This window comes from Stegodyphus dumicola, chromosome X1 (assembly GCF_044657685.1).
Source record: "Stegodyphus dumicola isolate Sdum_Otavi_A_Nest chromosome X1, ASM4465768v1".
NCBI lineage: Eukaryota > Metazoa > Arthropoda > Arachnida > Araneae > Eresidae > Stegodyphus > Stegodyphus dumicola.
The window spans coordinates 231,225,247-231,250,748 of NC_140780.1; the positions used below are offsets into that span (position 1 = coordinate 231,225,247).

The following is a 25,502-nucleotide window of genomic DNA, read 5'->3' on the forward strand; positions in this document are numbered from 1 at the left end:
ATTGCATTTTTAGAAAAAGCTTCAAGACTGAAATGAGTGTTTCATTACCAGACTTGCAGCGTCTTACTTCATTCCACTAAAACGAAAACATTCATAACTTATTACGACGAAAAATTTACTTTTTATGTTTACTTTTTGTTATACTTTTTGATTGATTTTTACACCATTTGCATACCTATGAATTTCCCTTACCCACTAAACTAATTAACTACTATTATCCTTACCTACTAAATTTCTACTACGTCTCCTAGTCCAGTGATAACATACTATTAATTTTAGCTTTTCCCGTCCATTTCGTATCTGACAAATGCTCAGTTTAAAAAATTTAACATGCTTAATGTCTTGTATTGCACTGCTGAACCAAACTCATGCTTTCATTTTTATTAGGTGTTTTATGAATATTTAAAATAATGGTTTATTACAAAGACCTCTTTAGTGCGTTTTTCGTAAAATCTTAAAGATGAAACTGAACGTTTCGTTACTCATTTTGAAGATTCTGGATATATTTTACTCAAAATAACTCATACGTTGATTTTGGTATTCTTGGCCACATTGGTATTTTAGGCCACATAAACTAAACTAGATCCTACAAATGAACCTGGCGAATTCTCACGCAGGCGTGAACAAAATACCAGCACGGAAGAAGGAGGAAAATAACCCTTTATTAATTCAGCTCAGAACAGCACGTCCTTTCTGCTTTACAGTAACATCGACCGCTAGCGATGGAACTTGAACGTTATAACATAAATCAATTAAAGTGTAAATAGATTAGAGCTGGATTAGCACGTTAAATTACGGCTAACTTAGGCTGATTCAACAAAACCTAACAGGCGTGACAACAATCCGAAATGGCCAAGGGGCGTACTAGCGTAACGGCAAAATAAGCAATGAAACTTGCGCTGGCTAGCAAAAACACTCTCTGAATAAACTCACATATTCACCCATTTAAATACTCACTTCACTTAACTTTAAATTCACATCCTTGCGAGGGGAAGTTGAGGACTTCAGGAACGATAACAAAAATTTGAATAAAATTTTAGTTAACTAAAGGAAACACTATAACATATGTTCAGTACAGAAAATTCTCTTGACGTACCAATATTACTACCAAAACAGAAAAGTTTCCTAAAAATTCATATTACATTTGTTTCTTTACGAACTTGTACATGAATATTCACATTTAATTCTGTAATGTGTATTTTCCTATATCACAACTAACATTTCGAACATAAATTGTCAAATAAATTCATGCCCCACTAAATTTACGTATTTGCGATGTCGCTGTGTTTTCGCAAACGCACTGAGAGTGCGCTTTGGGTAGTCTTTTGGACACTTCGAAACTATTTTCTCTTTGCTAGTGGCATAGATCAATGAATTACCAATGCTTTTCTGTTTATTTTCAGCTTATGAATTGTTTAAATACTTAAAAATATATTTGTATATCGTTTTTGTTTATATTTATGATATCTATGACAGATTTCTTGAGTGTTTGGGAATAAGTGTTTAATTTATTCACGCGAATGAAACTGATATTTTCTTAAAATTTTATAATTCGATGTATTAGTCACTTACGACAAAATGCCGGATTTGGTGTCACTGTTCAACATTGGCAAACAACATCTCACGCACCTGGAGTTTCGTCGAGAAGTTGCAATTGCCCTTTTACGAATTGCAGCAAGAAAGGGTGGACCTCCCAATCCAATTCAATTGCTTTCGCTCGCACTTGGTTTCAACTACACAGAGTTCTTACCAAAAGTTCAGAGTTGCCAAAGGCCAATCACGGTAGTAAAATAAAAGAGATGTACTTTAGGTACATCTGTCACCCGGAGGCGTAAAAAACTTTCAGAGTTTGGGACTGGCATTCCTGGTCGTGGTGACAAATGTTGCATTCAAAAATAACAAAAGTCGTAATTATAAAACACAGAAAAAAGCTGAAAACTATTTACATAAATACAACTACCAAGACGGGTTGTGATGTATGGTGCGGGGTCTTTTGACCACATATTCAACAGTAGGGTCATAGTCGCACAGGCTTCTAATAGAAGCGTGGAAGAGGTTCTAAGGCTTTCAAAGAAATTATGTGAAGTGATCAAAATTTGTTCATGCATGGCCTTCACATTCAGATCCTCCTGAAGTTGAGAGTTCCTCACAAACCACGGTGAGTTAACAATCGCTCTAAGTATTTTATTTTGTATTATGTCTAGTTTAACACGCTCAGTCTTGTTGGCTGTCGCCCATGCTGGCACTGCGTATAACATAATCGGTCTGATTAAGGACAGATACAGTGTTCTTTTGATTTTTATCGATAAGTTATACTTCCTGCCAATCAAGCTGTAAAGGGCACAGAACGCAGCATTCGCTTTTTCCGCTACGGCTGTAACATGGTATTTAAAGGTAAGCTTGCTATCTATAATAACTCCTAAATACTTATAGGAGTCAGCCATCGGAACTGTATCGTTTTTAATTTTGATATCCGTATTAACAATTACATTCTGCCTGTAGCGTCTGTAAAGCACAACACAGCATTTACTAGAATTTAAATTGATTTTCCAATCCTCGCACCATTTCGTAACGATATTTACTTTGAATTGCAGTTTTTCCATTGCAAGAGGCGGGCTGACAGAATCCGTAAGTACGACCGTGTCGTCGGCGTATTTTAGAATCTTGGAATCCAAGGGATTTTGGAGGTCATTTATAAATATATTGAAAAGACAGGGAGCGAGGACTGCTCCTTGCGGGACATCACTAATCCGAAATGGCCAAGGGGCGTACTAGCGTAACGTCAAAATAAGCAATGAAACTTGCGCTGGCTAGCAAAAACACGCTCTGAATAAACTCACATATTCACCCATTTAAAATTAAAATTATCTTTTTCATGGAAATTGCATTTCCACACTTTACTTGGAATGTTCTACGGTAAAGATATGAGATCATAAGTTAAATAAAGTTGACCGGGAGCAGGAAATTGCTGAGCTTATGGATAAGTCCTGCGTGCCACACTCGATCGAATGCCTTAGGATGGACCTATCCCCAAGACCAAAATTTAACAGCCTTATCTCACAAAGGGAGAGTGGTGGTTATTAACTCTTCGCTAAAACTCAAGCTATGCACAGCGTGGAGCAAATGCAAGATTAGAATGCAAAAAAATTTTACATTTGAACTACTTTTCCAATGTACCATGGAATGCAGGTATAAAGTAAAATTTTAGGCAGTTATTGTGGAAAAAAAAAAAAAAAGGAAATTTTTAAAATTTCGTCTATGCTTTAGTTTAAATCCTTCATAATTTCTTACCGGTTTACTTTTATTTATTTTATTTAAGACTGTATTCCATTTTTAAGCGCAACAGAGTGAGCTTAATTAAAAGTACCTAGTGTTCCCAAATGGGAGCATCAGAAAAATTATACATAAAATTTTTCTCTTAATTCTAATAACCGATACTTTTAAACTAAAGCATCAAAAGAGGAAATATGAAAAAAAAAGTAACCAAAGACTGGATCTGAATTCGGCTTTTAAAATGTTGAGTGGAATTTCTGCAAAGAATAATGACGTAAATAAAAAAAAAATTAAGTTATAAATAAAATAAGATATTTGGGATTCTAAAGTAACCAAATAAGCGGAGTAACATGCTGTACAGATCACTGCTTAAGTAAGAAAGATTACATAATATCAGTTTTTAAGTATCTAAAGGAAATAAAACAGAGAAACGAGAAATTTGTTAAAATAAAAACATTTAGTTTAAATACCTGAATATCTGAAAATTTCCAGTTTTCAGGACATTTTAGAAATTCGAACGTATTAAGAAATTAGAATGTTTCTTATACTTTTCAGATTCAGAAATTAAGTATAATTTAATCATTAAGAGGCTGTTCATTATAAAGAATATGATATATGTGTTTTAGAGTATCGTATTCTTTGGCAACACAAACTAACGAGCTCTAAAAAGACTGTAGAGGAATTATCCTCGAGTCTTAGAATACAAAGTCAGAAAAGGGGTATAAATGACCCTTTATTCAATCACAAAGAGTTCACAAACGACCCCACTTGAGTTTACATAAGGGAGCACTTCTGACTTAATTTAAACAAGTAATGTTGAATATAAAATAAAATATAATTAAACTAGCCTAACGGTTCACAGGCTAATTTAATCGCCCAGGAAAGGTTCTGGCTCGTAGACGCCAGCGGAACAAGCTTAATGGTTAGAAGCTCTCAGCGCCAAGAATCCAGTTGCTCGTAAGCAAAAGTAACAACATGACCTTAAAGTAGACATAACACGCTCTAAAATCAACTTCCGAAACCTTCGCTTAAATAGCACTTGTTTCTTCCGTAATTTGAATAACTGTGCGTTAACTGATTAATATTCTGGTAGGAAAGCGTGGATGAAAAAGAGAGTGGCTTTAACTCAAAATTAACTAAACTCAAAATAAATTGTATCTCCATAATGTAATGAAAAAAGTAAAATCCCTGACCAGTCGCGTAACTAAAATATTCTCTTTTTGAATTTGCCATTACGTTCCTCCTCTGGCCCTCCACAGAAAAGGTATTTATAGACAATTGTTTGCTCTGTTCACGTTATCTAATTCGGAAAATAAAGTGGCATAACCATTGTGTGTTTTGCAGAAACAATTGAAATCTTACAACTTACGACATAAATAGGCTTTTGTTTGGTGAATTACGTTTTTGTTTGTGAATTATTTTGTGCTAGCAGTTCTACTGATACATGCCTGCTAAACTGAAACCAGTACGCGAAACTGGGAACGTTTACTGTTCGTATATTTAGTGATAAAAAGCAGATGGATCACCAAATTTTAGGCATATATTGGCAATAAATCTAAGTTACTCTTAGCTGATGGGAAATCTGGCCTCATCCGGCGAATTTTCTTTGAATAATTTAATTTACTTAAATTACTGCCAAAATTTTCTGCTTTTAATTAATAAATATAATACTTGCAATTAATTTTTCGGAATAGAATAATAATTACGGAATTAAAATTTCCTTGATGAATTAAATATTTAAACATTTAATTCGTCAAGTTTCATTCAAAGAAAATAAAAGTACGGAGGTTTTAAAATATTTTTGCTCTTTAAATGCATTTTATAAAAGCATTTCAGAATTTCATGCTCCGAATTATAAATAGTTGCCATAGAAAGATTTTATTGTATACAATGATATTCTGAACATTAGATGCGAAATAATGTGAAGTAATTTTAATAGAACTGTAAACTATATATGTTTCTTAGTACGTAATATAATTGTAAACTCTACTTAGAATGTGACCTAAAAGATTTTTTTAGTAAAATATCCAACTTGTAAAATGAGGGGAAAAGAGAGATCAAAACTATTTTCAGAGATCTTTTTGGCACAATATAAACTTATGCAAACAACTTCTTTTAAAGCATGCAAAATCAATATTTTAATCAAAATATAAAGCGAGTTCAATAAGTGAGCTCTGATTTTCTTATAATTTTGCAATAGATTTACTAGCCATTTTTTTCTTAACAGAGAGGAAACTTTGTTTAATATAATTCCTAAATTATTTCACATCAAAAATTTTTTCTCGTGGACCAAGGAATACAGTATATTTATTCCGTCTCTAAATTATCTCCTATCCTACTTGCTCTAAGCTAGTCTTTATATCAGCTCTTAATAGACTATTTTAGGTAAGGTCCCTCGTAGATCTTTTTGCTTAAGCTCACGGGGCTTTCTCAAAGTATAAAATATATAAGTTCAATACGCTACATATAACTGAATGTGTGATATAATGAAGATACAAAGCTATATTGTTTATTCTTATCCAAGTTCTACTATGCTCATTTTTACTTATTTCTGTGTGAATATTTGTCTTGATACACATTTTAACGCGACAGGAAAGGGGTTGCCGACCTAGTTTATAGTCAAACATCATGTTATTGTTTTCAACAGTGAGCATAGTATTACATAAAATACGATACAATGATATATGAAGCATACCAGGATTAAAACGTGTACAGATAGCAGACACTGCAGTCTTTTTTGGCCCGACGTCCTTTGTTAAAATTAATCACACTAAAGTGAAGCTTTTTCACTTTCGTATGACAAATTAAATTATGATTCAACATATTTACATATATGGTAGAAAGTTTCTTGATTATATACTTTTCACAATTATACAGAGGGTGTCCGCCGATAACATCTCGTCAAAAATTATTTCATTGATCTAATAATATAAATATATAATTTGAATTTTATACACTGCTGGCCACCCAAATTGCAACACCAAGAAAGACAAGAGATAATCCCAACGAAATTTATTTAGTAGATAACATGTTGACCAAGTACCAAATGATTAAATTTATATATAGACTTCTGTGAAGTGGGTGTCCGCCGATAACATCGCGGAGGAAAACGTCGCGGAGAAAACAACGCAAGGCGAAAACGTCTTGCTACAAAACATCGTGGGAGAAAACATCGCAAAGAGAAAACATCGCGGTACAAAATATCGTCGTCGAAAATAAAGCGGTTCAAAAACTTCGCAATTTAAAAACATCTTCGTCGAAAATATCGTAGTAAAAAATAAAGTATCTACAAATCATCGCATGACGATAACATCGCAGACATGCTTTTTCAGGTTTTAATAATTGTAAATGGATATTCCCATAATGATTTGTGAGCGCAAGATGTGAAAAAGGATAATTTTTACTTTCACATTTTTTATTAACTAATAAATTTTTGCTGAAAACGTAAGAAGGAAACTTAAGCATCCAATTCCAATTGCTTTCGCTCGCACTTGGTTTCAACTACACAGAGTTATTATCTGAAAACGTAAGAAGGAAACTTAAGCATAGAAAATTAAATGCAACTTATAGATTATACTTTTCATGAAAAATTGCCAGTAAAAACTTTATAAAAAATATTTATTAATGGCCTTTGTTAGTTAACTATGTCGGTTTTAAATTCTATTAAGTGCTATAAGTTGCATTAATTTTCTATGCTTAAGTTTCCTTTGTATTTTCTCAGCAAAAATTTATTGATTAATAAAAAATATGAAAGTAAAAATTATCCTTCTTTCCATCTTTCCCATACAAATCATTACGGGAATATCCATTTACAGTTATCAAAGCCTGAAAAAAGCGTGTCTACGATGTTATCGTCATGAGATGATTTGTAGATACTTTATTTTTTACCGCGATATTTTCAACGACGATGTTTTTAAACTAAGAAATTTTTGAACCGCTTTATTTTCGACGACGATGTTTTGTACCAAGATGTTTTAGAACTGCCATGTTTTCTCTTTGCGATGTTTTCTCCCACGATGTTTTGTAGCACGACGTTTTCGCCTTGCGTTGTTTTCTGCGCGACGTTTTCGTCTGCGATGTTTTCGCCGCTATGTTTTCGGCTGTAACCATACAGAGTGTTCCAACCAGGATTTTAAACTCTGGGCATCCAGATTCTTTGCTTGGAGTGCACAAAAAATTGCACAAATAACTATACCTGTACGACTCACAGTTTCTCAGATGTATATGAAAGAAAAGTGTAATGTCGCATCCGGTATAAGGAAATATAAACTTTATTGTAAATATGAATATCGGCATTTATATGGTTGCGTGCGTACTGGTTCGTAATAGATTGAAAGCACACAGAACCGATGATAGTGTGATAAAATTTATTTACCAAAAGAAATACTTCACAGTTCTGTCGGTCACTATTCACAGTATCGTAGAATGCCATCAGTAGTTACACTACTAAGAACATTAAACACAACGCAGTCCAAAGCGCATCTAAAAGGCTAAGCTCTTACGGATATCTCAGTACTCCGAATTCAGCTTTGAACTAACAACTTAACGCAATGCATAAAAAGTTGGGTTATACGAATATGCCAAAGCACAGGAGGGTTATCTTCCAAAAGGTAGGGACACCATCATGAAGGACTTTCTAAGAGAAACTGGCTTATATTCAAAGTGCTAAAGCTCGGATGGTTGGCAAAGTGCAGGATGTCCAGGGAATTAATAAATAATTTTGCAGAAATGAAACTAGCAAGATGCAAATTTTAATAAATCAGAATTTATTTATTATCTATTCATGGTGACTTTTATCATAAGTTTTATCAGTCACACTGTAGAGTCATTAGGTTTCTCAAAGGAGGAAAATGAAAATCATTGATACCTTCACCAGGATTCTAACTTCGGACCTTTCGATGGTAGACGAACATGCTCTCCAATCACACCACGAAGACATGTGATAAGCAAATACGGAATCTTTGGAAGGAGATCAGATTCAAGTAATATAGTAATAACATGAAATTTTCTCGTTCGAAGCTGACTCTTCTGTAAAATTTAAATTTAGTTTTAGAATTTTAAATTTGTGCTCGTCGTAAAAGTTGGCTCATGTTGCAGGTTTAGAATTTAAAGTCTCAGCAAGGTCGTTGCGATTATTTCTGGTGGAAAAACTTGTAAGGAGGTTATTATTTAAATTAACTAGTTATTTATAATTTCAGCCTTTACTATAACTTCTCTTTTCCGTTTGCACACCAGAATGCAGATGAGTTAGAAAGCATTTATACTGAAGACTTCTCAGACTGAAGTTAATGACAGCATTTAAACTTGTAAGATTTTCACTTAGTGTAATTCTCAGTTACTGTAGAAAGTGACGAATCTTAAGAACTAGCTAGCGAATAATCACTTAAGTTCGTGTGACAAGAAACAACAAGATGGAAGGATAACTAACCCTTTATTATTCCGATAAGATTTAACAAAACTTCATCTTGGAGTGCACAATCAAAGCCGACACTTGGGCTTGAACTTAAGAGACTAAGAATTAAACTAAAGTTAAGATTAACTAAAGAAATATAGCCGAAGCTATCAAGTTTCTAATGAAGTTGGTCCCTTAAACACCAGATGACTGCGAAGCTATCAAGAGCCTGAGTACGGCCGAGCGTAATAACAGCTTTGAGAGGGAAAGTGGCCAAAAGGCAGACACGCGTAAATCAGAAACTCTGATTCTCTCTCACTAAGACCAAAGAACTTCGCGGTTAAATACCGCTCTTCCTCATTATGCATTCAGACGTGATTCTAAAACTACGTTCTGGCCGGAAGTAGTAAGTTAAGAATTTGACAGGAAAGGAACTTTAACTTAAAACTTAACTGTTAATAAATTAACATAATCCTTATAAACTGAAGGTTTTAGATTTTTTTAGAGTTTAAAACAAAGCGTGTTCCTGGCATGCGCGGGCACGCTACGTTTAGTTCCTGCCAGCTTTAATAGATGTAAGTTTGGGCTTTGCTTTATTCTCTGCCCATAAACTGATTTGACGCTCCGGTTAGAATGACTTACCAGTAAAATATAATAATATGTGCACTCTTTGACTACTAGTCTACGTTTTAAATTGAATCTGACTGTTCTTTTAGCTGCATCATCACAGGCTGTGGTTGATATTGTTAGCACAAGAAAATGAATTCATGTTCTAAGGTCTATTTAAATAGACAGGTTATTAAAATCTTTTCATGGCTTACACTTACTTTAAACATAGCGATAATCCGTTTGACGTTTGTTGAAGTTAATAGTTCCTGATTAAGTGAAACCTCATGATTTACTGTAGGAAAGTAATTTTTATTTCTGTGATAAGCGGTGTAGCTTAAATATGATACATTTGCCTGTAAAATACTCAGAGATTACTTGCTGAAAATTATTTGTTTGAATGAGTAGGCATGACCTACCAGCGATAGAGCGGTAGAAATCGCTGAACACTGGTAGTTCGGACCGGAGCTCGAGTCCCGTCGAACCGGCTGGCTGCATGGGCGTTTTCGTGGTTTTTGCCATGTGTAACGTGGATACGGGCCAGTTTTCCTTAGAAAGATCTCCACGGGGTATATCCCTTTCCGTGTAGAGCGTACTGGCAGAGCACATAATAAATAAATAACGAATGAATACGCATACTTCCACAGCTGTAGTTTCAAACAAATAGGTTAAATGATTCTTATGCAACTACTTATATCAGTGGTGGCTAACTTCTGTGTAATCAAGAGACGATTTTAATCATGTATTGGCGTCAAGAGTTATGTTATTTACAACATATGTTATTTACATTTAGAAAATATTTATTGATATGTTTTAACGCAATAATAGGAGGTTATTTTAAGAGTCTACGTCACTTATTTTAAATTATCTCTATACGCATTTTGACTCACAGAACAACAGCGATATCAAACATAAAACTGAAGGCACCTGAAATTTGAAATGCCACTCAGAATGCTTTTTTCAGCAAAATATTTATGTTTTTAAATTTTTAATTTGAAAAGCAACAAGATACCCATCAGGAGAAAACAAGTTCTCCAAAATTAGTTTTGGAGTTTGTTATATTAAAAAAGTTTTCAACATGTTCTTGTTATAGTCAAGTCCTAAAGATGATCCTAAAATGATTAAAAATATGAAAATATACATAGATTTGAAAATCTGGCTCAATGAAAATATGTTAACCCAGCAGAAGGTCTCAGGCGGCTCTCGAACCTACAATTTGCCATCAATTGGTTCGTGATAGTATAAGTGGATAATACTTAAGAATCAAGTCACTTTTGAAATAGCGTCTCATCATAAGCTGAAAAATTACAGCATTGCATGAAAGAAGTGTCAGAAATGTTATCACGTATTTACCTATGTCGTAGCCGAAGAGGATGCCTCCGATTGATGCGACTAGTGCGGCAAAAGTCACGTACATTGGCTGACATTTCTGTGATGAACTTTCAGTTTCTCCTTCTGCAAAAAATATTTTAAATACAATTAGAGCAATATCCTTTAGATTTAAAAAAAATCTTTCTATAAAATTTTATTTAATAACCTGATGATTCCTTGCACATTAGATAATTATATATATATATATATATATATAATAGTAGTAGGTAGAAAAATAGCGATCTTGCTAAATATATTATATATATATATATATAATATTGCTAAATATATTATATATATATATATATATATATATATATATATATATAAGACATTATTTCAAAGTAACCAGAATTTTAAAATTCAGGATTCGGATTTAATTTCGTTTGGTTTATTTAATTACGGCAAAGCACACTAGGGCTATCTGCCTAAAGGGAGGGATGCCTTCGTAGAGGACTTTTTAAGGGAAACTGGTTCGTATACACGTTACACATGGGGAAAACCATGGATTCGGATTTAAAGATAAATCTATGAACTGCATTCGAAAGAGAATTACGTATCCCCCTTCTACTGCATTTCTACGGAAGAATTACTTATTTCTTAGAGATTTACATTTTCAACTGAATAAACGTGAATTCTTCCATTATAAACGCCACCAGTGATCGAGTGGTTAACACCATTGAATACTGGTAGTTCGACTTGCTCTGATTCTGTTACAGGCGATCGGGCTAGTTGGATGGATGGTTTTTCGTGATTTTTCCTATGTGTGAGGAAAATAATAGGTAGTTTCCCTCAGGAAGTCCTCCACAAAGGCATACCTCTTCTTCTTCAAATGGCCCACCAGTGCACTAGCGATAAAGTCGCTGAACACTGGTAGTTCGGTACGATATTCGAAATCCGCAAACGTTCTGGCTACATGGGCGTTTTCGTGGTTTTCCCAATGTGTAACTTGTATACGAGCGAGTTTCCCTTAGAAACTCCTCCACGAAGGCATGCCTCCCTTAGGCAGATAGCCCTTGAGTGCTTTGCCGTAATCAAATAAATCAGACCCAAACTCTTCCTCAGATATCCCTCTTGGCTTTACAGTATTCAAATAATGACTTAACCTAACTTAACGTCATTTATCATCAAGGTGCTAATATTCGTTTTTCTCATCAACTTGTTTAATAACTCGTCATTCAATAATGAATAGTATCTTGTTAGTCTGTTATTACTTATTTCAATTTAAAGTAAGCAGTTTCAGCATTCGTATGTAATGTTTAGAACTTAACGAGGTTTTAAATAGTGAAACACATATCAAGTGATGTCCAAAATATAAACACTTATTCCTTGGGAGACATAGTAAGAATTGCTAAATCATGTTTACTATCTTACTGAATAATTTCGTAAAGCTAAAAACCTCTACGTAAACTATCTATGCAATTACAACTTTACCTTATCACTACTGATGGTGTTTTGATTTGAAACGCAACAAGTAGCGGTGCGCATATTTTATTTTATGTTTTAAAAGTCTACGAGTAGTAGCAAATGTACCTTTAGCTGAGATTCGTCTTTGTGTTTTTTATCTGAAGTTCAATAAATACGTTTAGCTAACTTGTGCTGATGAAAAACTGTCTGAGAAAGGTTAAGTATTGGCAGCGAGTGTAGTTAGTTTATAGCTGATAGCAGGCGACGGCACTAGTGCTTCACCGTGGAATCGCCTTTCGATTGCAATTTTCTGTAAGTTAGATGTTTTTTCCAGGCTTGACACATCTCCAGCATTAATATTTAAACAGATTTGTGAGAACAAATTCGTGGTATATGTGAGGTTCTTGTACTTAACGCAATGCAGTGTTTACTATGATTTTTTGCATGGAATGTAGCTTATATAAGAGATTTTGTAACTGGATTATAATGACTTAATGTTTGTTTTACTCGCACAAAAGACCTGAAGGGGGGGGGGACTGACGGCATAATGTAGTTTTCCTTCAGGTCGAAATACTCTACGCCAGAGATGAGAAAAAACTTGTGCCTAGATTTGCTACCACATTCATTATTTTGATGGAGTTTCGTCTGTGTTCTTTCCTTTTCATAAAGAAAACTATATATTTTGGATTTATTTGGGATTTTATTTCTATGTCTTTTGGGAAGCATAAATTGTAGATCCTACGTAAAAGACGAAGTAGTGAATTCTTGCAATGTCTTGAACAGATACTTACAGAGGAAGATTTAAATAATCTTTTTATTTGAACTAAAGTAGCAAGATGAGCGCACTCTGTGCTCACAATTCATCACCACTTGTGGCTAAATTAAACTGAACGGAAAATAAAAATGTAAAATCACAATAAATTAGGATGGCTAACGGCTGGCTTCTTAGTTATCTAAACCGCTAAAAGCCGAGCATAAAATATCAATATAATCTGAAGGATGTCTAACACCAACTAGAGAGCTATTCCAAACACGCAGCATAAACTCAGAACTAACTCCACCATTACGCCTCACGAACTCTTAAAACGCAACTGCTTCTGAACACACTTAAATTTTGCATAAGGAAACAATAATGAATGAACGATATCACTTGTCTACAGCGAGAGTGAAAACGAAATATATTGCATGCTATAAATATCACAAAAAAATTACTGCTTCTTTTCCATGTGGTTATAAGATAGATATAGTAGACATTTTAGAGTAGAGGGGATATTGAATCCATGATGTAATGTTGGCAACTTCCTACTGAAAACAGTTTAAAAATCAAATACAAATCTATCTATTAAATTTGCTAATTCTGGCGTTTACTAAGTTTGCTAATTTGGAAGATTTGTTGCCATCTTAGTCAGCTGGCAAATCTTCCAAATTTGCCAGCTGGCTAAGATGACTATTTTAACAAGGGACTACCATGAAATGTTGCATAGCTGCTATACAAATATACATCTGCCATAGCTTTAGCGCTTACCAATATTTCAGTTATTAATGCAAATGTTAACAGTACTTCATTTTATAATTTTGGTTTCAGAAAATATTGTCATACAAATGAAATATTAAAATAGTAAATCCTTCTTCTACCAAATGTTTTCACAACTATCAAATGCAGTCTTATTTTATTATAAAATAAATAAATAAATAAAAACATCCCTTCATATCAAGCTCCCAGTGCTCAAGATTTGAATTAAAATTTTTTATGACGTTTAACAATTTCTGATGTTTAAAAAACATACGGCAGTATTCTAATGTACTATTACTTTTATGTTCTGGTGAGCAATTATACATCTTTATTCGGCGAAATTTCTCTTCCTAGTAAACATCTGTTATTTAGTTCAAATAAAATACTTCCCCAAGCGTTTATGTCTCAAGAGTTTCGTGTCTCGTATTCTTTACCAGCTGTACCTTTAAATGGTTTATTATTAATTCGGAAATGTATACGCGTACAAAATTTATTTGGTTTTATCATAGAAGATACAGCTATTACGTTACGATTCCCCGCTTTCCTTGGCCCAGAGCGGGAAGAAATAACTTCCCGTTTATTGGTATTTTACGTTCTTAGGTTGCGTATATCTTTTTCACTGTAAAGTCAACACTCAACTAATCCAGGTTTATTTATTATTTTATTACAGGTCCATCTTATTTTTACAAATACATGATAAGATAAAAAAACACCAGCATCAATCCTCAAGTTCCATATGCTACCATTTCAAAAACAAGAACAGGATGCATTACTTCACACAGCTTGTTCACAGATAAAGTTTATACTGAATACAATTAATTAAATATAAAATGTGTTTAAAATTATAAAAATTATGAATTAAATCTTAAAAATTATGTACTATTATTTAAATGTCAGTTTTACTCCCGAACATTTTTTTATACATCATTTACGTCTTATTTTTAAACTTAGCATGTCAAGCCTAATTTAGAGAATAAAAATGCTGTTGGCTGGTGCCGCCATCTGTTGAGGGATTTTAAACTATTTGTTGTTCCAACACGTTCATTCAACAGTACGACATCTTTAGTGCACCTTCTGTGACCAAGGTCAATCGAAGATTGAAGCATCCTGAGTAGGATAAAGCGTATTTACATTCTACATTGGTAGAAGTTCAATCAATAGGTTTCGATAGGATTTCAACTGAATATGAAATCACTCAGAAAAAAAACTGCGCTAACTTTATTTGTAATTTTGCGAATATAAAATAAAGAATAGAGTTTATAATTTAACAGCGAAAGCGGAAAATAGCTTATTTTAAGAGATAATGCGTGCTCTAAAACCTTAAAAGAGAACATATTTACTGTAATTCTATGTTTGAGGATTAACAGTTCTTTATTGTGCATAATGTGGCATTTAAACTTACATATAAGTAATGTGTGTGATTGTTGTGACTCATTACTTATATGTAAGTTTATATTCATGCGTAGTCCTTTGTCTGTCTCAGCCTGCTTCTCTCTTGCTGCAAAACATCTAGGAAATTATGACAGTTTTTCATTAATTTATGAACTTTAATAACCTAATGCTACTGTTTAGATTTTATACTCAGACGCGATAAAGGCCTAACTTAACGTCTCTGTTTTTCAGACACTATTCTAAAAGGTTTCTAGGAAAGATTCCAAGGGCCCAACCCTAAGCAAATCATACTGTGGTTTAAAAGTCGTAGAACTGATGATTTTACAGCAACGTTCAAGATTCTTACTAAACAACAAGCCTACCAGCGGCCAAGCGGTAAAGTCGTTGAACACTTGAAAGATCTAGTTTTCTTGGCTTGCATGCGCTGCTACTAGACCTACTTGAAAGTCTGTTAGAGACTTAACGCTAAGACTAGAAGATGAATACAACAGGGGAAGGGTGTAAAAATACCCTTTTATTTAACTCAGTTATTTGCAGACGACACAGCTCTTGCGCTTACAAATCCAGTATTCACTTGTAGCATTAAAACTAATGATAACGGTGAACTAAACAAAATTTAAAGATAAGCTAGTAGTTGAGGACTACACAAATTACACTGGTGTGCAAAAATTAAGGACGAAGTCGAAAAATTAGCATATCAGCTGAACGAAGAGGCAGAGCGGACAGAAAGACCAATCAGGAGATTAAAAGTAAGATGATGTACGGTAGCACATGCGCAGATATGCAGGTAGACGTAATGGGGGAGTGTCTGAGTGGTATAAAGCATGTTGTCGGTGTAAGATCAGTATTTCTGGCAAAGAGATTGCACGGCGTATAGCAGTTAAAATCACACCGAGTTGCTGCCTCAGCGAGAAATGGCGAATAATCAATCTGTTAGACGACATCTGGATGCTTTTACCCGAGGTCGAATCATTGGGAAGTTGAAAGAAGGCCGCAGTGTGACAAGTGTGGCTGCAGAGTTCGGAATTGCTCACAGCATCGTTTCACGACTTTGGAGACAATTTCAAACTACAGGAACAGCTATCCGGGGGTTTAGTAGTGGTCGTCCACGAGGAACCACACCCGCAGATGACTGGTATATTGCCTTACAGGCCAGAAGAAACAGGCGGCAGACAGCGGGAGAAATCGCTAGACACACGACACAGGCGACTGGACGACCGATATCGCGTTTTACCGTGGCCAGAAGACTGCACGGTGGTGGTCTGTTTGCACGACGCCCTGTACGGTGTGTACCTCTAACGCCTGCCCATCGGAGAAGGCGTTCTCTGTGGTGCCGGGAGCACCGGAATTGAGAGACAATGAATGGGGACGAGTACACTTTACAGATGAGAGCAGATTCAGTCTGAGTAGCGATTCTCATCGCATACTCATCTGGAGAGAGCGGGGAAACCGCAATCATCCCTCGAACATCATTGAAAGGGACAGCTATGGAGGTGGCGGTGTTCTCGTTTGAGGAGGCATCATGCTTGGTAGTCGTACAGACCTTCACATCGAAGCAGGTTCAGTCAACGGGACCCGTTATTGTAACGAGATTCTTCTTCCATATGTGCGTCTTTTTAGAGGCGCTATGGGTCTGCAGTTCCTTTTCATGGACGACAATGCACCATTTCATCGCACAGTAGCTGCGAACAGCTCTTAGAGAGGGAGGATATTGAACGTATGGATTGGCCGGCACGATCTCCGGATCTCAATCCCATCGAGCATGTATGGGATTTTCTAGGCAGACGCTTGGCAGCTCATACCTTACCACCAGTAACGATTCCGGAGCTTCGATTGGCGCTGCAAGACGAATGGGCAGCAATGCCTCAACAACTCATTGACACCCTCATTCTCAACATGGGGAGACGCTGTGAAACGTGCCTAGCAGTCAGGGGAGATCATATCCCCTATTAAAGACCGGATGTTTCTTGCTGGACACCCATCACAGGGATGTTTTGGCCTTCAGTCGCATTGCGCTCCGTGCTACTTTTTCAATAAAGCTTCTTTTTATCCCTCTGATTTCTCTTTTAATAAGTGTTGCTTACATTACTCATGTCCTTACGTATTGGGGATCTTACGGTATTAAATGTGTTGATTTGGAAAGCTTTTGTACAAAGTTATATTGAAAAAAACCGTCTCGTCCTTAATTTTTGCACACCAGTGTAATTTGACCTAGCAGGTTGACTCAGAAACCTATACCGGCGTGCTATTAAACGTCGGTGGCAAGAATGCGAAGCCGTGGTTCAGAATTCAAACAGCCGGTAGAAATAACAACGTGCGCACTCAGTAGCGAAACACGCTCTGAATAACTTTTTCTCTATTTCAGTTTAAAGACACTCTCGTTCACCTAACTCCTTTACATCATGGCGAGGAAACACGAAAGAAACAAGAAATCACGGGAAAGTCTAGCAAATTAGAATAACTATTAGTAAAAATAGCATGCACCTCACACACCGATAGTTTGGTTCGGGGTTCGAATCCCGGAGAATGGGTTTGCTGCATGGGCATTTTTGTGTCTCTTCTTATGAGCAATCTGTGTACGAGCAAGTTTTCCATTAGAAAGCCCTGCACGAAGACATCCCTTTTCTCAGGCAGATAGCCTTCGAGTGCTTTGCTGTAATTAAAAAACCAAATTATGAAATAACGGGTATGGATAATGCGTCATTTGCAAAGTTTCATATTCCAAGACCTTGCGGATTCCAAAAATTGTTTTGTTTTATTTTTTATTTATACCTTAATTTACTTTATTTCACAATCCTATTCAGCAGTATGCAGTAGAATTTTCAATACCTAATACATTCTTGCCTAAGAGTGAATTATGTGCTGCTCACCTGCAAATGAGCAAATTCCTACTTCTTATGGGCTTTGAGCTTTTTTAGGTAAGACACTGAGCATCGGAAGAACAGAGATAAGCTTCAAAATTTTATAAGAGATTATCTTTTATTTATTTTTCAGCATTAATTATTTTTAACTTAAATTGTTATTAGTTGAAACTTAAGTTTTTTTTTTCATTTATGTTATTCTGTAATTCCTATCCCTTGACAATTTTCTACCTTATTTCCCCATTTAATTGTTTGTTCGCAAGTCTTTATTTAATTTTAGATACACATTTTTAATTTCTTCCTCACATTTTAAAAATTTTTAGTTTCTTATGTACTCCAAATTTTAATTTATTTCTTATATTTTCTGCTTATAACACAACATTTATTTTCCGTAATCTTAAAACATGCTAATTAAATCCTTAATATTAAACGCTGCTAATTTCTACTGTTTCTTTTTACTATTTTACACTGCAATACATATCGATCTTCGAGTACTGGTGTCACTTAAGTATAATTCTAAATTTTACACGAAGATTTTATATGCATTGCAGTGTCACATTTATTTGCCATCTATGAATAGAAAAACTTCAAATAATTTCCTCATTAGTTAAAAGAATTTGAAGTCATTTATTTGATGTATGAAGTATAAGAAGTAAACATCAGATATTTTTTAGCGGAAATATGTCCATATTTGGCTGTAAGAATTCCTTTTATACTCCATATAACCAAAATGGGATTAAGCTTTTAAAAATAGATTGGATAATAAGATATTACATGAAAAATCTGTAGTGCTTTTCCATTTGAAAACAGTGTGTAAAGTTATAATACGTATTAAACTTTCTCTTGAGCACTTAGTTAGTAATAGCATACATTTGTTTATTATGAAAGATAGACCATTCGTTTCATAAGCTCATTTTTTATTACTTTAATGTGTGGGTATTTATTTAATTTACTTAAAAGCTATTTTATGATGAAGCAGCCTTTCCTATTGCTCTTGCTTTCAACTCGCACTTTCATGCTAGAATGCGAATCGACTCGCACGCGTGTATTCAAATGAGGTAGACGTAGTTAACATTTAAGGGAAGATAAAATCAGAGTATGTTCTGCCTGCCTGAAAGCCACTGTTCGAGACTAGAATTTAATCACACAGCTATTCAAGAAATTCACAGTGAACTGTATCATCTTTAATATTACTTCTGTTAACAAAATTACACACACATGGGAACTATATATCCTATTCGAACGGACACCCTTGCCTTACGCACTTTAACGTACATATTACAAAATCAGAATTACCAGCCCACAATCAATGGCGGCTAGCTTTTCACCTTGTTTTTGTCTACTCGTAGTTGCCAGATCCACACGTAGACAATACTCAGATAAGCGTTAGTAGCGACGTTTCTAACTCTGATTATCTATCGATTAGATTTCTGTGGCATTGAGCTATTCTTGCCATTAGCCTTGTTTACGCCTACTTTTCGAATCAGAGCGGGATAGTTAATCTGTGAAGTTCTTAGGCTAAACTTAACTTCATTTAAGTTATTCATTATCTTTTGACTTAAGCCAAATGTGTTGGCTTTTGTGAGCACCATTAGAAACCATTTGGTGCCATCTGTGAAACCTGATTTTAGTTAATAAAGGGTCTTTTACAACCTTCTCCTGACTTTGTAGTACTTTAAGGCTTAGGGATTAGTTCCTAAAGAGTCTTCTAACGTCGAGCTCAGTTTATAATTGCCCAACATACTAGATCAGCGGTTCTCAACTTTTTGACTAACGCGTACCGTCTAAACAAAAACTGAAAAACTTTAATACCGCCAATGCATTTTACAATGATTTTTTTTTTTCAGTTTCTCAACAGAAATATTTAAAAAAATATATTTTGCCATTTGCACTTCCTATTGGCTATTTGTATTAAATGTGCACACATAAAACATTATTAGATTAAAAATTGGCTACCATTTTAATTATCAACATTTAAGTTACAATTACTTTAATTCTAAATTTTAGTGCAAAATTTATGCATGTTTAAGAAAGATAAGTTTCTTTATCCCTGTTCTCATTTCACTTAGTTTTAACCGTAAATTAGGATCCACTTTTAATTTTGTTCTGCATTTATTTTTCAAACATGGAAGAAAATCCTTGTTCACACAAATAGGCAATAAAAATTTAATAACTTTATATGAAATGCCTTTAAATTCTTTTTCTCGGTTCAGCCAAAAGTTATCAGGAGTGTTATTTTTGAAATCTTTAGTTAGAGTTTGATCACGGGAAATTTCTATTAATTGTTCTTCTTCTTCACGAGATAAAATTTCAGGTACATTTGAACAAAATGGTTGTCCAATCCGATTTTTTTTTCATGATTCTCGGGAAAATACATGTTGAAATTATTTATCAATGAAAAACAATGATTTTTAATGTCGGGTGGTAATTTTTCTTTTATTTTCAAATTATTTTTGGTTAGAAAACTTTCTAAAAGTGTAGCTAATTCTTTGATTACTAGCCCGAGTTTTTTTTTATAAATATATAATCGCATTTATTTTATCTTTAATGGTCAACAATTTAGCATTTTGCCCTTGTAATCCGAAATTTAATTCATTTAACTTTCCAAAAACATCAGCTAAATATGCTAAACGCGCCAAACATAATTCACTAATAAACATTTTTGCAATGCAAATTTTGAATCACAGAGGAAAATTTGAATTTCTAATCGAAGTTCAGAAAGACGATTTAAAACTGCCTCTGAACAGACAACTTACTTCGGAATATAACAGAAGCGTTTGTGTTCACTGTCCATCTCTTGCCATAAAATAAACATTTTCTTGAATTTAAAGCTCGGCTTTTAACAAAATTAGCAATTTTCACAGCTTAATTCTAAACGATTTTCAAGTTTTCGGGGCTTGTTTTGGCTACTAAAGGTTCACGGTGAATGGAGCAGTGAGTAAATTTAGTTTCAGGGGCTAATTTCTTTATTTGAGAAATAATGCCGGAATGTTTCCCTGTTAAAGCCCTAGCTCCGTCACTGCATTAGGCCAAGGCACCTATTCCTTGAAACTTATTCCAAGGAATATCATTCTTAGACATAAAATCGTCAATCACTTCGAAAATTTCATTTGCAGTTGCTCTACCATAAAGCGATTCATAAAATAAATACTTCTCCACAATTCACTTATCTCCTCCAAAACGTATGTAAATTAATAATTGAACGAAGTTCGTTATAGGATTACGACTTGCATTTAATTAAAATGCGAAATACTCACTATGTTTTATTTTTTGAATAAGCGTCTCTTTTGTGGAATTTCCCATTTCGGGAATTCTTCGACTTACTGTATCATTTGATAATGAAATATTATTAAGTTCATTAGCCGTTTCTTCGTTGAATAATGTTAAATCAATATCTTTACTGCTGGTAATACAGAGTGGGACAAATAAATGTGGCTCGGAGAACAGAGTTCCAGAATATAAAGAAACACATCAAAGGAAAGGATATACAGTACTAACCTGACTATAGCAGATGTTGAAATTGACCATCATTCATCTCTTGGCTTTTTTGGGCACTGGTCAGCAAGTTGCTGAAGGCAGATCAAAGCTGGATTGCAGGAATTTCTGCAATCTCATCCGAAATTGTCTGTTGCAGTTCTTGAGGACCATGAAGGTGGTTGCGATACTCCTTAGACTTTAGGGTTCCCCATAAAAAGTAATCACAGCTGGACAGATCAGGTGACCTAGATGGCCACCTAGGGCCGAGACCAGACTGACTTCTGCTAGCAATTTTGTCAGGCGTGAAGATGTGATCCAAGGTGTGGCCGGCTATATGAGCAGTTGCTCCCTCCTCTTGAATGTAATTGTAAGTCTTGTCCTCTTCAGTTAATGCTGCTACAAATGGGTTAAAAATGGTGGAAATATAATGCTCCGAATTCAGCATCTGATGAAAGAAGATGGGGTGAATAATGCAGTGTGCAGGTACTGCACACCTTCTGATCATGCAATGGTGTTGGGTGGAAGGTATGCTGATTCTCCGCTGCCCAGAACCTGTGATTCTGTGAGTTGACATAACCACTCAGGTGAAACCAGGTTTCAACAGCAAAAAAGAAAAGTTCCATGTCCAAGCCATTCATTGTTATCCCAGTGAACAGCCACTCACAAAACTGGAGGCACTGAGGAATAGCTGCTGGTTTTAATGCATGAACAGCAGGCACTCTGCAGGGATTCATTTTCAGGTCTAGGTGGAGTATTTGTTTGCGTGATCGACGTGATATGTCGGTCTCTTGCAACTGGCGTCGTGTTGATTTGGTAGGAACCTGAAGCATTTTTCTGCTGAACTGCAGCCCCATTTTCTGGTGTTCGGACGCGCGTGGGAATGTTTTTTGACCTGTTCAAAACAGACTCTGGCTGACGCCATCTTCTGACTAATCGTTGCAGAACACTCTTTTCTGGATATCATTAAAATTAAGAGCAAACAACTACCACACTTTCCACGACTTTGTTGTAATGTAACTTTTCAAAACGAACAACCTCTATTCCACCGTAAATACCATCTTCACCTTTACACTACTCAACTCATACTGACATAGCTCGCACCAAGCTCTGAACAGATTTGAATAACGTGGTGTGGTTATATGCATACAATTTACATCCAGTCGTATCCACTCATCTGAACCACTTTTATTTACTTTCCTTGGCGTGTTTCTTTGTAACCTGTAACTCTGATCTCCAGGCCACTTTTATTTGCCCCACCTGTATTAGTGTATTTATCTACTTTTAAGGACTTAATGCTTGCGACTTAAGCACTATTAAGTTACGTTAGTCCGAAGGACTATTATGAGTACGAAATTTTGGTGCAAATCTAAATCAAATAATTGTGGCTATTGTATATATCTATTAAGAGTTAAAACTAAGTAAAGCAATCTTTTGAATTGTAGTATACTGAATAAAGTTTAATGATCTGAATACATGAATAACATTAATTGTATTATAACATATATATATATATACATATATACATATATACATATTATATTGTAACATTAATTGTAGTATACTGAATAAAGTTTAATGATATGAATACATGAATAACATTAAGAACTAATGTATTGTAAAATTAAATGTGTTTCCTGATTATGTGTTTTGTAAATGAAAAATAAAAGCTAGCATATGATAATGACCTAACTTGAAGTTAGGCTGTCCAGTCAACATTTGTAACGTTAAATGAAATTTAAGTCTAGAACATTAGGTATAGATTTGAAATAGGGTATCTTTGATGTCTAGTGTATCTCAAGCTTGTAACCATGCAGAAATTCGGTTAGCAGGTGTAGAAACTGTATTGCACCAGATGGCGCTGTGTGCGCTTGAATTATTCGGACTAGTTCAGAACCTTGATGATTGCGAAAGATGTAACAACATCGCGAAACATTAACCAAAGTTTATATGTGCCTCTATTTGTTGTAAATGTATTTAATTGTGTCGTCAATAAAATATAGAGAAAATGATAAAAGTGGTGAATGCGTCTGACAGGTAAGTGAGATTTCTTTATATATTGAATTGAATTGAGTTTTAGCGACAAAGAATGTAAATGCGTATTTACAAATCTTTTTGGTGTCGATAATCCGGAAGAGACCTTTAGATAAAGAAAATTGCGAAGTGAATACTGAAAAACGTGTTTAGCGAATTGAATAATTTAAATTGTTATGATGGATATTGAAGCTTTAAAAAAGATTAGAGCACCTGTCAGACGCGCGGCAACTGACACTATGAAACTGTTAGAAACTGAAATAAACAAACAGGAAATATCAGTTGATTTAATTGATGAACTTTTAGCGAAACTTTTAGATAAGGAAGCTAATTTAAAGTATCTTAACGAGGAAATTCTAAAACTGTGCAAAACGGAAGAAATAGAAAAGGAAATTGAAAAACAGCAAGAATATAAAGATAATATTATTACTTGGAAAATTCGCGCGAATAGAATCCTTGAAACGAAAGAAAGCGAAGTTGTTCGCGAAACTGAAAGAACGAATGTTGTAGAAACCAGAAGTGAGCAGCAGAATACAATCAAACTTCCTCGCTTGCAGATACCTCAATACGATGGCAATATATTAAGGTTTAACGAATTTTATTCTCAGTTTGAAGTAGCTATCTATAAAAATGTGAATCTTAGTAATGTAGAGAAGTTTAGTTATTTAAAATCGTACTTAACAGACGAAGCTGAGGTAGCTCTACGTGGTTTAGCATTAAGCTCTGAAAACTATGAAATTGCCTTGAACATATTAAAAGAACGCTTTGGTCGAAAAGCTATTATTATCGATGCGCATATGGCAAGACTTTTAAACTTAAGTCCAGTACGAAAATCATATGACATTGTAGCGTTACGTAGATTTTACTCAGAATGCGAAACACATATTCGAGGATTAGAAAATAACGGAATTAATCCTAATAGTTACAGTTGTCTATTGTATCCAGTGTTGTTAAAATCGATACCCAAAGATTTGTCCTTAGAATTTTCTCGTAAAACACATTCGGAAGATGAAATCAAAATATCTGATTTATTGGAATTTTTAAAGATTGAAATTCAGTGTCGTGAACGTAACGAGTACTTAAGTAGAGACTTTAAACACTTCCAGATTCGCGATTGGAAACTAAATTTAATCCTTTACAAAAACCTAATGAAAAGTATGGGAGATTTAATAAAACCAAAATTGAATGTAAGGGGAAAAATAAATTAAATTCGAACATTCCTAGTACTTCTGCATTTATTGTTGATGTGAAAAAATGTATATTTTGTACAAAACCGAAAATAGAGCACGATTCTACCTCTTGTCCCTTATCGGTAGAACAGAGAAAATTAATTCTTAGAAAATATGGTATACGTTATGCTTGCTTTTCGAAGGGGCACGTATATAAGCAGTGTCAAAAGAAATCTATTTGTGGAATTTGTAAACGTTTTATGCATCACGAATTGATTTGCGATCAACCCAATGTTTATTCTTCTCCCCCCCCCCCTCTGGAGTTTCGTCAGACCGTCGACGCGAATAAATTAAATGTTGTGTCTTCCGTAGCATGTATGAATGAATCCGATGATTGCAACATACTACTTGAAACTTGCTCGGCAGTATTAATAGACAGTAATAAAAGCAAAGAGATTAATATTTTGTTAGATAATGCGTCACAGAGATGTTTTTTGAGAAAAGAAGTAGCCGTAGAAATGAAACTACCCATAATTAGACAAGAAAGTCTAGCTGTTTACACTTTCGGTTCTAGAGTGCCAATACAAAAAACGTATGACGTATTTCGGTTTTCACCTTGTAATTTATGTGATTCGGACAAGAAAATAACGATTGAAGCACTTTTGACTGACTGTATTTCAGGATCGCAGTTTAAAGTATCACATAACAAATTAATGCAAATACTTTCGAGGAAGAACATTCAGTTGTCAAACTTAAGTAAATCGTCAGGAAATGAATTGTCTCTCCTTATTGGAGCACAGTATTTTTGGGATATTAATACGGGAGAAAAACAGCGATTAAACAAATCTCTGTATTTGATTGATACTCTGTTTGGAAGGGTTGTTCAAGGTCGAATCCCTCCATCAGATTTAAATGCGAATCGGGATATTTCTATTATGAAAATTGAATGTTGCGCCGCATTAAATGAAAAACTAACGCAGTTTTGGCAGTTAGATTCAATGGGGATAAAT

The 25,502-nt window shown here is 34.7% G+C and overlaps 1 protein-coding gene across 6 annotated transcripts in view; it reads right to left on the reverse strand.

Annotated features, from left to right (window-relative positions):
* Positions 1 to 25,502, reverse strand: part of LOC118192806 (solute carrier family 2, facilitated glucose transporter member 10-like) — a 216,332-nt gene that overhangs the window by 182,786 nt on the left and 8,044 nt on the right. For all 6 annotated transcript variants that reach the window (XM_085807064.1, XM_085807059.1, XM_085807060.1 and 3 more), the window contains exon 2: positions 10,625 to 10,726. In XM_085807064.1, coding sequence (XP_085663190.1) covers positions 10,625 to 10,726 — 102 coding nt within the window. The remainder of the gene's footprint in view (positions 1 to 10,624; positions 10,727 to 25,502) is intronic.